Source organism: Oncorhynchus kisutch, linkage group LG26 (assembly GCF_002021735.2).
Source record: "Oncorhynchus kisutch isolate 150728-3 linkage group LG26, Okis_V2, whole genome shotgun sequence".
Lineage (NCBI taxonomy): Eukaryota > Metazoa > Chordata > Actinopteri > Salmoniformes > Salmonidae > Oncorhynchus > Oncorhynchus kisutch.
The window spans coordinates 37,646,875-37,660,810 of record NC_034199.2 but is presented as its reverse complement, the minus strand read 5'-3'; the positions used below and the strand labels follow the sequence as shown (position 1 = coordinate 37,660,810).

The 13,936-nt window shown below is 42.9% G+C and overlaps 1 protein-coding gene and 1 long non-coding RNA gene across 8 annotated transcripts in view; one reads left to right on the top strand and one right to left on the bottom strand.

Annotated features, from left to right (window-relative positions):
* The window catches only part of LOC109870644 (1-phosphatidylinositol 3-phosphate 5-kinase), a 33,727-nt gene extending 30,837 nt beyond the window's left edge, over nt 1-2,890 (bottom strand). For 2 of the 7 annotated variants that reach the window (XM_020461217.2, XM_020461225.2), the window contains exon 1: nt 2,759-2,890. In XM_020461217.2, coding sequence (XP_020316806.1) covers nt 2,759-2,814 — 56 coding nt within the window. In that variant the 5' untranslated portion in view covers nt 2,815-2,890. Of the gene's footprint in view, nt 1-165; nt 211-1,649; nt 1,829-2,758 lie in introns of those variants that run through there. The other 5 variants (XM_031805535.1, XM_020461219.2, XM_020461220.2 and 2 more) reach the window with 5 other exon arrangements.
* Nucleotides 2,891-7,339: 4,449 nt separating this feature from the next.
* LOC116357690 (uncharacterized) lies at nt 7,340-11,045 on the top strand. The gene is made up of 3 exons (XR_004205615.1): nt 7,340-8,009; nt 10,205-10,254; nt 10,483-11,045. It is a non-coding gene; the product is annotated as an uncharacterized LOC116357690 (long non-coding RNA).
* The last annotated feature ends 2,891 nt before the right edge of the window (nt 11,046-13,936 follow it).

Sequence of the window (13,936 nt, the reverse complement as noted above, 5' to 3'; positions counted from 1 at the left end):
ATTTGACCATGGAAAAGAAGCGACTGCAAATATACAGCAATGCTGGTTTGATGGAATTACACCTATAGCTTACTAGGTAGAACATAATACTAAGGAACTGATTGAGTGCAAAACGGCCCAGAGTAGTAGTGGTTGTGTTGTGAACCGCATGTTTCTCAGGCTTACCCTCACAGGAGGCACATGATTCTTCTCACTCTCCCCCTACTTTGTAACAGAGCAAACAGGAAGGAAGGCAGAGGCATTAGCCTATAAGCAGAAAGGGAATAAAGTGGGATAGAATAGAATTTCTTCGATTTTTGCTGAGCTTTTGACACTTCTAGAGCTTGGTTCTAAGGTTCTATCTGCAAAAAGGTGATTAGGAGATAACTGGCTTTAAAGATCCAAATCCTCATTGTTTTGAATGGTGTCAACAATTGGTATGTTGTATTGTTTTGAACGTAACAACATGAATTTGGGTATTTAGAGTACTATAAAAGTAGAGAACATTGAACTGAACAAGGCTATTAGAGAGTAGTCCTTACGGTCCTTGCAAACAGTAGCATTGATGGACAAGACTACAACTGCAGTCGACCCTACCACGATCCACGAATGCAAACCAACAGCAGTTTATATCTTGTTGAGTGTAAATACAGTACAATATGGTTATTTCTGTATACTGTCAAAGTCAAAACTAGTCGTCCAATGTATATCTCTCTTCAAGTAATGGTGTTCAAAGGCAAGAACACGTGATTTAGACTAGCCTACTTAGTTGATCATCTGTCCTATTCAAGTTAAGTCAACAACAAGCATCAACTACCACCGAGCTGAGGAACGTATCACTGCATAAATTCAGAACATGCAAATTAGACAAAAAAAATACTGTTTGATAAAAACAACGGAATTTGTACTTGCAATAAATGTAGTATCTGACTTTTGCTGTTTTCGTCATCAAACGAAGATAAACGGTTGCTCTTAACAGCAGTAAGAGAAGTAGCAAAGTTACCACTTGTGGAGGGATGGACCGGAGGAAAATGACAACCTCACTCGTATGTTTTCCACCATGTCATGTGACCACTAACGGTAAGACCTATAATGACAGCTGAGAAAGCTAATGCCGCGTTCACATGCTAGTCAGAACTAGGAAACTCTGACATGTCTGACTTGATACCTGGTTGTAGTTATACACATGCCGCGTTCACCCTCACACTGCTTCAGTTTAGGAGGCAACTATGATAATGTGATAATGTGTATATACTAGCTACATAGCCATACTGTTAGCCTATTGCTAATACTGCTACCTAACTGACTTTTGTTAAAAGTAACGTTAACACCTGTGGTAACAACTAACTAACGTTTGTTATCATCGCCATGCAAGAAGACAAACGTAAATAAACCCACCAATAACCACTGCAAAAAAGTACCATGCAGATCAAAATCTATTAACTTAATTACTCAGATAGCTACAGTAGTAGCCGAACAGACTCTAAAGCTTGCCCAAGAATGTTAGCGTCTATGGATGGGGTACTGTACATCTCGCTAGCCATCTTTCTGATTACATGTGCCTGGCGAATCAGTGAGCTAGCTAGCAAGATAGTAGGCCCACCGAAGTTAGATAACTGAAGGAGGAGTGAACGCTCAGAACTGAATTTCAACAAAATAACACAAATTACCCGTGTGTTGGACTCCTTGTACATCCCTGTATGAATACAGTTAATGAGGTAAATTCCTGCGAATTGGAGTAGGTACCCTATCTTTCCAAAAGCACAGTGACCCCCGAGCCAGACAGGACAAGTCGAGGGTCGATTGAACTGTTGTGATCACGAGACAAGGCTGCGCCCACTTCTTCTTCTTTGTTGGGTTTTACGGCAGAATGAAAATAACAGATCCCAAAATACAAAATTATGTGGATAAAAATACTCAAATTATACTGACTACCACGTTATCACTCAACATGCTCCTTGCCTCTATGGTTAAAATCAATAATCCATGTCTGATCCCTACACAGGCTCAGGAGCCTGGGAGAGCGGCAAATCATCCCTGGCCATCCCTACTGCCTCTGATCTGGCGGAATCACTAAACACAAATGATTCGATTGTAAATTATATCTGAGTGTTGGAGTGTGCCCCTGTCTATCCGTAAATAAATACAAAACAAGAAAATTGTGCCGTCTGGTTTTATTAATATAAGCAATTTGAAATGACTTATACTTAGGTATATTTTTGCAATTACATGTACTTTTGATACTTAAGTTTATTTACAACCAAATACTTTTGATACTTTTACTCAAGTAGTATTTTACTGGGTGACTTTCCCTTTTACTTGAGTTATTTTCTATTAAGGTATCTTTACTCTTACTCAAGTATGACAATCGGGTACTTTTCCACCACTGGCTGTAAATTCCTGAAACCCCAGATACTTTACTGCAGCAGCCACAATAATATCCAATTTCTTTGACTTCCATGCTATTTGAGCAGTGCAGTTTATCACAGTTGTAATGAACGCCACAAAAAAATCCACTTTCTCTTAGTTGACAAACATTCACAATGGACTGTGGTGCATCCACAACCATCTATAAAACACTAGTTTCACTTTCTCAATTCTAACGACTTCATCAATTCACATGAAGATTATTTCATGCACTTTCAGAAAACATTGACATTAGTGCGGAAACTTTAGTATAGCTGAGTCTGTTACTAGTGGAACATTGTTACCTCCCTTTAATTGTGAAATAAATTAGTTTATTCAGAGCATTGCTTGAGTTAAGGCAAATATAACCAACCTGGGCCTGGCTATTCTGTTGTTGAAGGCCCGGAGCCAGGAGCGCACAGAGTCCATATCTATGACAGCTGTCTCTCAATTGACTTCAAAGAGTGAATGAATTCTAAACAATAACTCTTCCAGTCAGCCCTTCTATAATACAACCATGATACATCGCAACCTTTTGCTATGTGACTGTCACGTGAACTCAGTTCATAGTCATCCTTGACTGCCTCAAAGGAAATGAGTCATATGGGTTAATGATTCCGTGCTTTCAACTATTGACTGTTGAGTGGTTTGTACTTATTCTTTATAGTATACAGTCCATGGGCCCATTACCAAACACAACAGATGAGTATAGACGGGCTGCATAAACAAAGACCAAACCTTTTTTGACAAATTTTAAACACAGTGGAAAGCATGATTATTTTATGAATGATACAGTCTATCATTGTACACAAGTAACAGTATGATGTGTTTTATAGTGTATAAAAAGGGAATGCCGAAACTGCGCAATGCACACACTGTATTTGCAGACTCAAGCACAACCGGCTGGTGGGTTAGAGAGGGATTCTGAGCCCATCACTTTGAATAAGAAATAGTGTGATCTAAATTTGGCTCATAAACGGGTCACTTATTTAGAGGTGCTCTTCGTAACAGTATCAATCTATTTTATCACAGACTTCAGTGCTAGTTTATGACATACAATCATGGTCATTGTTGACAAGTGAACTTCATATATCCTTTTACAGATTCTCATCTTGAAAGACCTCCAATGCAAAACTTTGGATCCCTTGGAAAGGGCTGTGGATCTCTCCTCTGATGAAAGGGCTGTGGACCTCTGCTCTAATGAAAGGGCTGTGGACCTCTGTTCTGATGAAAGGGCTGTGGACCTCTGTTCTAATGAAAGGGCTGTGGACCGCTGCCCTAATGAAAGGGCTGTGGATCTCTCCTCTGATGAAAGGGCTGTGGATCTCTGCTCTAATGAAAGGGCTGTGGACCTCTGTTCTAATGAAAGGGCTGTGGATCTCTCCTCTGATGAAAGAGCTGTGGACCTCTGTTCTAATGAAAGGGCTGTGGACCTCTGTTCTAATGAAAGGGCTGTGGATCTCTGTTCTAATGAAAGGGCTGTGGACCGCTGCCCTAATGAAAGGGCTGTGGATCTCTCCTCTGATGAAAGGGCTGTGGATCTCTGCTCTAATGAAAGGGCTGTGGACCTCTGTTCTGATGAAAGAGCTGTGGACCTCTGTTCTAATGAAAGGGCTGTGGACCTCTGTTCTAATGAAAGGGCTGTGGACCGCTGCCCTAATGAAAGAGCTGTGGACCTCTGTTCTGATGAAAGGGCTGTGGACCTCTGTTCTGATGAAAATGTAAGTTGTTTTTCAGCATTAAGGTAAAGGGAAAGGGGGATACCTAGTCCGTTGTACAACTGAATGCCTTCATCTGAAATGTGTCTTCTGCATTTAACCCAACTCCTCTGAATCAGAGAGGTGCAGGGGTCTACTTAATCGACATCCACGTCTGGTTATTAACAATTTTAAGAACTCACATGTATTATTATCTTACAGACAGCATGAATAAGATGGAGCAGCCAGTGGACAATACTTTGAAATCATCCCAAAAGAGAACATCCCAATAGTTCAGTAGCCTAAACGATGAGAGGTCAAGGATTTATTTCAACACTGGACTTGACTCTATCCCAGGAGTCTTGCCCTCCATTGTCTCCACAACTAATAATCTACAGCCCTCTGGTGCTGATAAAGTTTTGGATCATCCAAACAGCTTAAAGATGGAGACCACATTGGAGCTTGCAAAGAAGACCACCATTGGAGAAGCTGAGAAGACCACCATCAACAATGACACAGAGATGGAGATAGCTACTGGGGACAACACTGCTGAATACGTCACAGTGGAGACAAAGCCCAAGAAAACTGATAGGCCGAAAGAGCTGAAGACAAAAATCCCTTGTCTATTAGCAAAGGTTGGAAATAAGGACGGTGGCCGGGTTGGTGAGAATCTAGAGGTGAAGATGCGACGTCTTCCACAACGCCACGACACATGGACAACCCTACAGTGGAGAATGTAGAACACAGAGAAGAGGGTGTCATAAAGAACTCAGCCAGAGAGATAGAACCACTTGTTGTCTGCAGAAGGACTCATGTCTCCTCACACATCACCAAACAAAGAAAACCCACCAGAGAATCCCATAAAACAACACAAAAACTTTACAAAAACCTTTGACCCAAGAACAACTTTTGTAGTCCCTCTCCAATCCAAATCCCATCGTAGTGTCTCACCTGACCCATTTCATGATGACTTTTTCTATTATCCTGAAGCTCAGAACTCTGTATTTAAATTAGACAGGGCAAACCCATTGGTCGTAGATGCCGCAGAGGACAAGGGCACTAAAACTAAAGGGCGAAAGACTTTTGTGATATCACATATTGTGATTTCAAATGAGCCCACATCTAGAAAGGGCAAGAAAGCATTCAGAGAAAGCAGACTAAAGCACAGCCTGTTATGGTGGACCATGAATTGCATATTGAGGCAGAAGATGATACATTCATTCTGTCTCGGTCTATCATGGAAGAGGAGTCTCATTCTACTAAAGGGTGCACAGCCTATGTAGACATGGATGGCACCCTGCCTGAATCCGGGGACACATGCAGCTCTTCCAGTGCTGCGAGACAGTCCATAGCCCGGAGCAGTAAGAGACCTACCACAGTGAAGGGGACGTTTGTAGTCTCGGTGAACAGTGACACATCCTGCTCTTCCAGTGCTGCGAGACAGTCCACAGCCCGGAGCAGTAAGAGACCTACCACAGTGAAGGGGACGTTTGTAGTCTCGGTGAACAGGGACAGCTCCTCCGCGAATAGTACAATATTAGACAATGCATTCAAAGCTGGGACCGAGAGATTGAAAGACATCAGACTGTTAAATAGCCATCTGTAGCCGGCTACCACCCTATTACTCAACCCTGCACCTTATAGGCTGCTGCCCTATTTACATAGACATGGAATCACTGGTCACTTAAATAATGGAACACTGGTCACTTGAATAATGGAACACTGGTCACTTGAATAATGGAACACTGGTCACTTGAATAATGGAACACTGGTCACTTGAATAATGGAACACTGGTCACTTGAATAATGGAACACTAGTCACTTGAATAATGTTTCAATACTGCTTTACTCATTTACTCATGTATACAGTATACTGTATTCTATTTTACTGTGTTTTAGTCAATGGCTCTCCAACATTGTTCGTCCTAATATTTACATATTTCTTAACCCATTCTTTTACTTTAGAGTTGTGTGTATTGTTGTGAATTGCTAGATATTACTGCACTGTTGGAGCTAGGAACACAAGGATTTAGCTACACCCGCAATAACATTTGCTAAATATGTGTATGTGACCAATAACATTGTATTTTATTTGATGCTTGGGCAGAAAAGCAGAAGTCCACTCCTAGTACAGTGTATGACCTTGTCACTGAAGAACAAACAAACGGTTAGGGATGTAAGCATAGTGGAGCATCTCACAGACCCAGATCACTGTCTAGCTGCTGGGCGCAAGACTACAGACTCTGTAGTTCAAAAAACTCAGGCTGCCTCTAAACGTGCATGGTTGGCAACCCAGGAAACCTGCAGAAAATTCTGAGGATCCTAAAAGGCTTCTGTGTTGAGGAGTAAACGCCCCTATTGGACTCAGGTGACCCCACTACAGTTGCTGCGGAGCAAAAGACCAAGAAAGCCAGGAAAGAGCAGAGTGCCAAATCAAAGAAGAATGGAAAGAAGGAGGACTCTGGTTCCCCTGTGAAGCAGAGGAAAAAGAGAATGAAAAGTAGCAACACTAAGTGGTCGCTGTCTCAGGGTGGAGGTTATTCTTTGTCCAGTGAGGCTATGGAGAGCCAGGGTAGTATATATGGAGCTATTGCATCACAAAATGCAGAAGTGCAGCCGGTGGCGGAGCCCAACGTGTTGCAAGTCGTCACACACTCTGCCACTGAGGACAGCAGTGGGGCTTATGAAAGTATGTCTACATTTTGAGGCCCGCAGTCCAGACTTCAAAGGCAGCAGCTTTAAGCACCAGTCCAACCAGGGCCATAAAACCATAAGCAGAGACTAGTTTTAATGAATTCAGCAGAAATGGCAAGGCCTAAGTTTTTCCTGATTCCAGGATGATTGTGTCAAACAGCTGGACAACTAATGTATCGACTGCTGAGACCCACACAGCCTGATGGTCACAGCGGTGAGGCAGTACGTGAGAACCTGAGGGAGCTGCTCATGGATGAGAGGACTCCGTGGGAATCCTTTGATGTTACCTGCATCAATGAGATTGGATTTGGCACTCCAGCCTCCAGCCCTAAAACGGTTGCTTCTTCTGCTCACAAGGTTGCTGTAGATCAAGAAGAGTGGGTTGAAGTTATGGCTCACACCAACCGTACTAATAATAAAGGGACTGATCAGACCAGTAAACAGGGAGCTGTTGTTAGCTACAAGGAGCCACCCATCAACTGGTGGGAACTGCTCTGTACAAGCAACTCAGCGTAGCTTACTTAGTCTCATACATGGGGGTTTATTAGAGAACAGAATCCAAAACCCTCATTCTTATCTCATATCAACGTGCTACGTAATAATCAATAACTAGATTATTGAATGTTCTTCTTTCAGCAAAATGAGACGTGGCGATAAGTTCTCAGACACTAAGTTCCTGAGTTCTCCCATTTTTAAAGAGAACAAGAAGAAAGAACTATAGAAAAGGTACACAAAGTTTGGAGAGCCTTCATGTCTGTTAGTTGACTGATGGAAATGTTATTTCATTTATTATTAGAGATGTTTCTAGTACTTGTTTTGTTTCCCCCTATGTTTTAAAATATATATATATATTTTAAATGTCGTTTGTTGATTTAGCACCCCCTTTTATTATATTCATGAAGGAATGAATACTTCAATAAGCCAACATGTAGATGTATAGTTTGATAATGTTTTTTAATGACTTGGGTCAATTAGCTATTGCATGGGTGTTCAACTCATCCTTAGGTGACAGACTGTACCATCCAGCTAATTCACTGTATGGCTGTGTCATATTATGGTTAAGTGATGACCAATGCACCTCTCCTTTTGTTTCTAACATAATCTGGACCCGTGATGTTGGAGTTACTGACTGGGAGACCCTGTTTGAATTATTCAGAGTAGTTCAGCTGAGAGGATCGTGGCTTTATGTCTGCTCCCCTCTGCCTCTACTGTACACAGCCTAACTACAGACAGGTGGGTTTTTAGGGTTTACTTGAAAGGTTGTTTGTGAATTTGTGCTACACTGCTATTTGGAGTAGTACTGCTATTCTTGGGTGTGTCGTATAGCCTAGTATAGCCAAATCGTATAGCCTAGTTTAGCCTAATCTTATAGCCTAGTATAGCCTAATCTTATAGCCTAGTTTAGCCTAATCGTATAGCCTAGTATAGCCTAATCGTATAACCTAGTATAGCCTAATCTTATAGCCTAGTATAGCCGAATCGTATAGCCTAGTATAGCCTAATCTTATAGCCTAGTATAGCCTAATCTTGTAGCCTAGTATAGCCTAATCGTATAGCCTAGTATAGCCTAATCGTATAGCCTAGTATAGCCTAATCTTGTAACCTAGTATAGCCTAATCGTATAGCCTAGTATAGCCTAATCGTATAGCCTAGTATAGCCTAATCTTGTAGCCTAGTATAGCCTAATCGTATAGCCTAGTATAGCCTAATCTTATAGCCTAGTATAGCCTAATCTTGTAGCCTAGTATAGCCTAATCGTGTAGCCTAGTATAGCCTAATCGTGTAGCCTAGTATTGTCACACCCTGACCATAGTTTGCTTTGTATGTTTCTATGTTTTGGTTGGTCAGGGTGTGATCTGAGTGGGCATTCTATGTTGGATGTCTTGTTTGTCTATTTCTATGTCTGGCCTGATATGGTTCTCAATCAGAGGCAGGTGTTAGTTGTCTCTGATTGGGAACCATATTTAGGTAGCCTTGGTTTCACTGTGTGTTTGTGGATGATTGTTCCAGTCTCTGTGTTTGCACCAGATAGGACTGTTTAGGTTTTCACTTTTCTTGTTTAGTCTGTTCATGTATAGTCGTCTTTATTAAAAACATGAATAACCACCACGCTGCATTTTGGTCCGCCTCTCCTTCAATGGAAGAAATCCCTTACAAGTATAGCCTAATCGTATAGCCGTAAGGTTGCAAGTTCAAATCCCCGAGCTGACAAGGTACAAATCTGTCGTTCTGCCCCTGAACAGGCAGTTAATCCACTGTTCCTAGGCCGTCATTGAAAATAAGAATTTGTTCTTAACTGACCTGCCTAGTTAAATAAAGTTGAATTTTTTAAAATAGCCTAATCTTATAGCCTAATTTTATAGCCTAGTATAGCCTAAGTGTATAGCCTAATCTTACAGCCTAGTATAGCCTAATCTTATAGCCTAATCTTATAGCCTAATCTTATAGCCTAATCTTATAGCCTAATCTTATAGCCTAATCTTATAGCCTAATCTTACAGCCTAATCTTACAGCCTAATCTTACAGCCTAATCTTACAGCCTAATCTTACAGCCTAATCTTACAGCCTTGTATATCCCAATTTTACAGCCTTGTATATCCCAATTTAACAGCCTTGTATATCCCAATTTTACAGCCTTGTATATCCCAATTTTACAGCCTTGTATATCCCAATTCTACAGCCTTGTATATCCCAATTTTACATACTTGTATATCCCAATTTTACAGCCTTGTATATCCCAATTTAACAGCCTAGTTGTAAGGGTTTTCTTGTGGTGAAGGAGAGGCGGACCAAAACGCAGCCAGGTTATATGGATTCATGTTTAATAAAAAAAAAGATACACGAACACTACAAAACAATAAATGTGGAAAACCAAAAACAGCCCTATCTGGTGCAAAACACAGAGACAGGAACAATCACCCACAAAACCCAACACCAAACAGGCTACCTAAATATGGTTCCCAATCAGAGATAACGTCTAACACCTGCCTGATTGAGAACCACATCAGGCCAAACATAGAAATAGACAAACTAGACATGTAACATAGAATGCCCACTCAGATCACACCCTGACCAAACAAAACATAGAAACATACAAAGCAAACTATGGTCAGGGTGTGACACTAGTATATCCTAATTTTACAGCCTAGTATGTCCTAATTTTACAGCCTTGTATATCCTAATTCTAGAGCCTTGTATATCCCAATTTAACAGCCTTGTATATCCTAATTTTACAGCCTTGTATATCCTAATTTTATAACCTCAGCCTCAGTGCAGTGTTCTCAGGTCTGTAATGATCTGTGCTGCACTGGTGTCATGCAGTGCTACTCTGTATGTACACACTGTATGAATCACTGAATTATCAGACATTAATCAGCTATCAGATAGATTTTTATATTAAGGCTTTAAGACTTTGTCTGTTCCCACAGAGCAACGATGCTGGGCTCGTTCAAGGCGATGGACCACTCCAGGACGCATAGTATGTCTGTGTGTGTGTGTGTGTGTGTGTGTGTGTGTCAACGCGTGTGTCAACGCGTGTGTGTGTTCATCGAACACTACTATTCGTTAACACATCTCAACTATGCCAGTCTCCCTCTACCTCTCTCCCGTCAGACTGTCCATTCCTTACTTGTGTTTACAGTATAAAACACATGATGTCAGAACCCAGACTCTGACCTGTAACTCCTCTGTGAACGTTCTCTTTCAGCCCAGAAGGTGAAGTGGTGGCTGTCTGTGCAGGGTAACGGAGGTGCTGCCCCTGCTGTACAGAGGGCCTTGGTGCAGTCCTCCTCCGCATCCACATCTAACACCTTCCTCAGTGTGAGTGGCACTCATAGACAAATATTATATTTGCATATTGTTTATATAAATCATTGGTGACATAAGCATGTACCCATGCATGCCATTTCAGCCCACAAAGCTTATGCTTCATACTTTCTGGCTCTGAGAAGACTTTACATGTAAAGCAGTAGTGAATTTGACCATTTCAACAAACATTCCAACATTGTTATCAAGTTGAAAAATACTGTTGGAAGGGACTCTAACGCCACCTTGTGTTTTAATCTGGAACTCCTGTTTACTGTCCGTGTTATCATATCACTAGTGGTTTCCTCTAAGTATCACTCTAGTGTGTTATCATATCACTAGTGGTTTCCTCTATATCTGGTTTTACCGGTCTGTAAGGAATCAAATGTTTCACTACACCATATACATTACTGTACAATTAATGTACACTCTGTAACAAATAAATATGTATTGCCTATGTGGAAAGCAGGCATATGTCCTGTGTTAAAGTGTTAATTATGTGAATATGGCGGTATGAGATGGTGGAACAGGTGCCGGGGTGTGGACATGAAGCTAGGGGTTAAGGTTAAGCCGGAGGTGTGGACATGAAGCTAGGGGTTAAGGTTAAGCCGGGGGTGTGGACATGAAGCTAGGGGTTAAGGTTAAGCTGGGGGTGTGGACATGAAGCTAGGGGTTAGGGTTAAGCCGGGGTGTGGACATGAAGCTAGGGGTTAAGGTTAAGCCGGAGGTGTGGACATGAAGCTAGGGGTTAAGGTTAAGCCGGAGGTGTGGACATGACGCTAAGGGTTAAGGTTAAGCCGGGGGTGTGGACATGAAGCTAGGGGTTAAGGTTAAGCCGGAGGTGTGGACATGACGCTAAGGGTTAAGGTTAAGCCGGGGGTGTGGACATGAAGCTAGGGGTTAAGGTTAAGCCGGGGGTGTGGACATGAAGCTAGGGGTTAAGGTTAAGCCGGGGGTGTGAACATGAAGCTAGGGGTTAAGGTTAAGCCGGGGGTGTGGACATGAAGCTAGGGGTTAAGGTTAAGCCGGGGGTGTGGACATGAAGCTAGGGGTTAGGGTTAAGCCGGGGGTGTGGACATGAAGCTAGGGTTAGGTTAAGCCGGGGGTGTGGACATGAAGCTAGGGGTTAAGGTTAAGCCGGGGTGTGGACATGAAGCTAGGGGTTAGGGTTAAGCCGGGGGTGTGGACATGAAGCTAGGGGTTAAGGTTAAGCCGGAGGTGTGGACATGAAGCTAGGGTTAAGGTTAAGCCGGGGGTGTGGACATGAAGCTAGGGGTTAAGGTTAAGCTGGGGGTGTGGACATGAAGCTAGGGGTTAAGGTTAAGCCGGGGGTGTGGACATGAAGCTAGGTGTTATGGTTAAGCCACTTTAACCCCCGACTACATGTGCCTTATCACCAGATGGTTAGCCTGACACCTGGTTGCTTTGCCTTTGTGATGACTTCAGACTTTCTGTGTGGTAAACATTAATCCAGTTTTGGCAGATTAATGGATGAAAGTGGACAGTCGCTCTGATTGGACATATACTGAACAATATATAAATGCAACATGCAACAATTTCAAAGATTTTACTGAGTTAAAGTTCATATAAGGAAATCTATCAATTTAAATAAATTAATTAGGCCCTAATCTATGGATTTCACATGACTGGGTAGGGTCGCAGCCATGGGTGGGCCTTGGAGGGCATAGGTCTACCCACTTGGGAGCCAGAACCACCCACTTGGGAGCCAGGCCCAGCCAATAAGTTTTTTTATTTTTTATAGACATAAATTGTCCTGTTTCATCAGCTGTCCTGGTTGCTGGTCTCAGGTGAATAAAGCCAAATATGGAGGTCCTGGGCTGGCGTGGTTACGCGTGGACTGCAGTTGTGAGGCTGGTTGAACTTACTGCCCAATTCTCAAAAATGACATTGGAGGCAGCTTATGGTAGAGAAATTAACAATCAGTTATCTGGCAACAGCTCTTGGGGACATTCCTGCAGTCAGCATGCCCATTGCATCCTCCCTCAAAACTTGAGACATCTGTGGCATTGTGGTGTATGACAAAACTGCACATTTTAGAGTGGCCTTCTATTGTCTCCAGTACATCAATCAATCAATCAAATGTATTTATAAAGCCCTTTTAACATCAGCCGATGTCACAAAGTGCTGTACAAAAACCTAGCCTAAAACCCCAAACAGCAAGCAATGCAGATATAGAAGCACTGTGGCTAGGAAAAACTCCCTAGAAAGGCCAGAACTCTAAAGAGGAACCAGGCTATGAATGGTGGCCAGTCCTCTTCTGGCTGTGCCGGGTGGAGATTATAACAGAACATGGCCAAGATGTTCAAACGTTCATAGATGACCAGCAGGGTCAGATAATAATAATCACAGTGGTTGTAGGGGGTGCAACAGGTCAGCACCTCAGGCGTAAATGTCAGTTGTCTTTTCATAGTCGATAAGGAGCAAGGAGTCATCAGGGACAGCAAGGAGTCATCAGTCCAGGTAGTCCTGAGGCATGGTCCTAGAGCTCAGGTCCTCCGAGAGAAGAGAGAGAGAAAGCGAAAGAGAGAAAAAGAGAGATAGAATTAGAGGGAGCATACTTAAATTCACACAGGACACCGGATAAGACAGGAGAAATACTCCAGATATAACAGACTGACCCTAGTCCCCCGACACATAAACTATTGCAGCATAAATGCTGGAGGCTGAGACGGGAGGGCCAGGAGACACTGTGGACCCGTCCGACGATACCCCCTGACAGAGCCAAACAGGCAGGATATAACCCCACCCACTTTGCCAAAGCACAGCCCCCACACCACTAGAGGGATATCTTCAACCACCAACCTACTACCCTGAGACAAGGCAGAGTATAGCCCACAAAATCTCCCCCACGGCACAAACCCGAGGGGGGTGCCAACCCCGGACAGGAAGATCACTCAAGTGATGCACCACTCCATGGACGGCATGGAAGAGCACCAGTAAGCCAGTGACTCAGGCCCCGTAATAGGGTTAGAGGCAGAGAATCCCAGTGGAGAGAGGGGAATCGGCCAGGCAGAGACAGCAAGGGCGGTTTGTAGCTTCAGTGCCTTTCAGTTCACCTTCACACGTCTGGGCCAGACTACACTCAATCATAGGACCTGCTGAAGAGATGAGTCTTCAATAGAGACTTAAAGGTCGAGACCAAGTCTGTGTCTCTCACATGGGTAGGCAGACCATTCCATAAAAACAGAACTCTATAGGAGAAAGCCCTGCCTCCAGCTGTTTGCTTAGAAATTCTAGGGACAGTAAGGAGGCCTGCGTCTTGTGACCGTAGCGTAAGTATGTATGGCAGGACCAAATCGGAAAGATAGGTAGGAGCAAGCCCATGTAATGTTTTG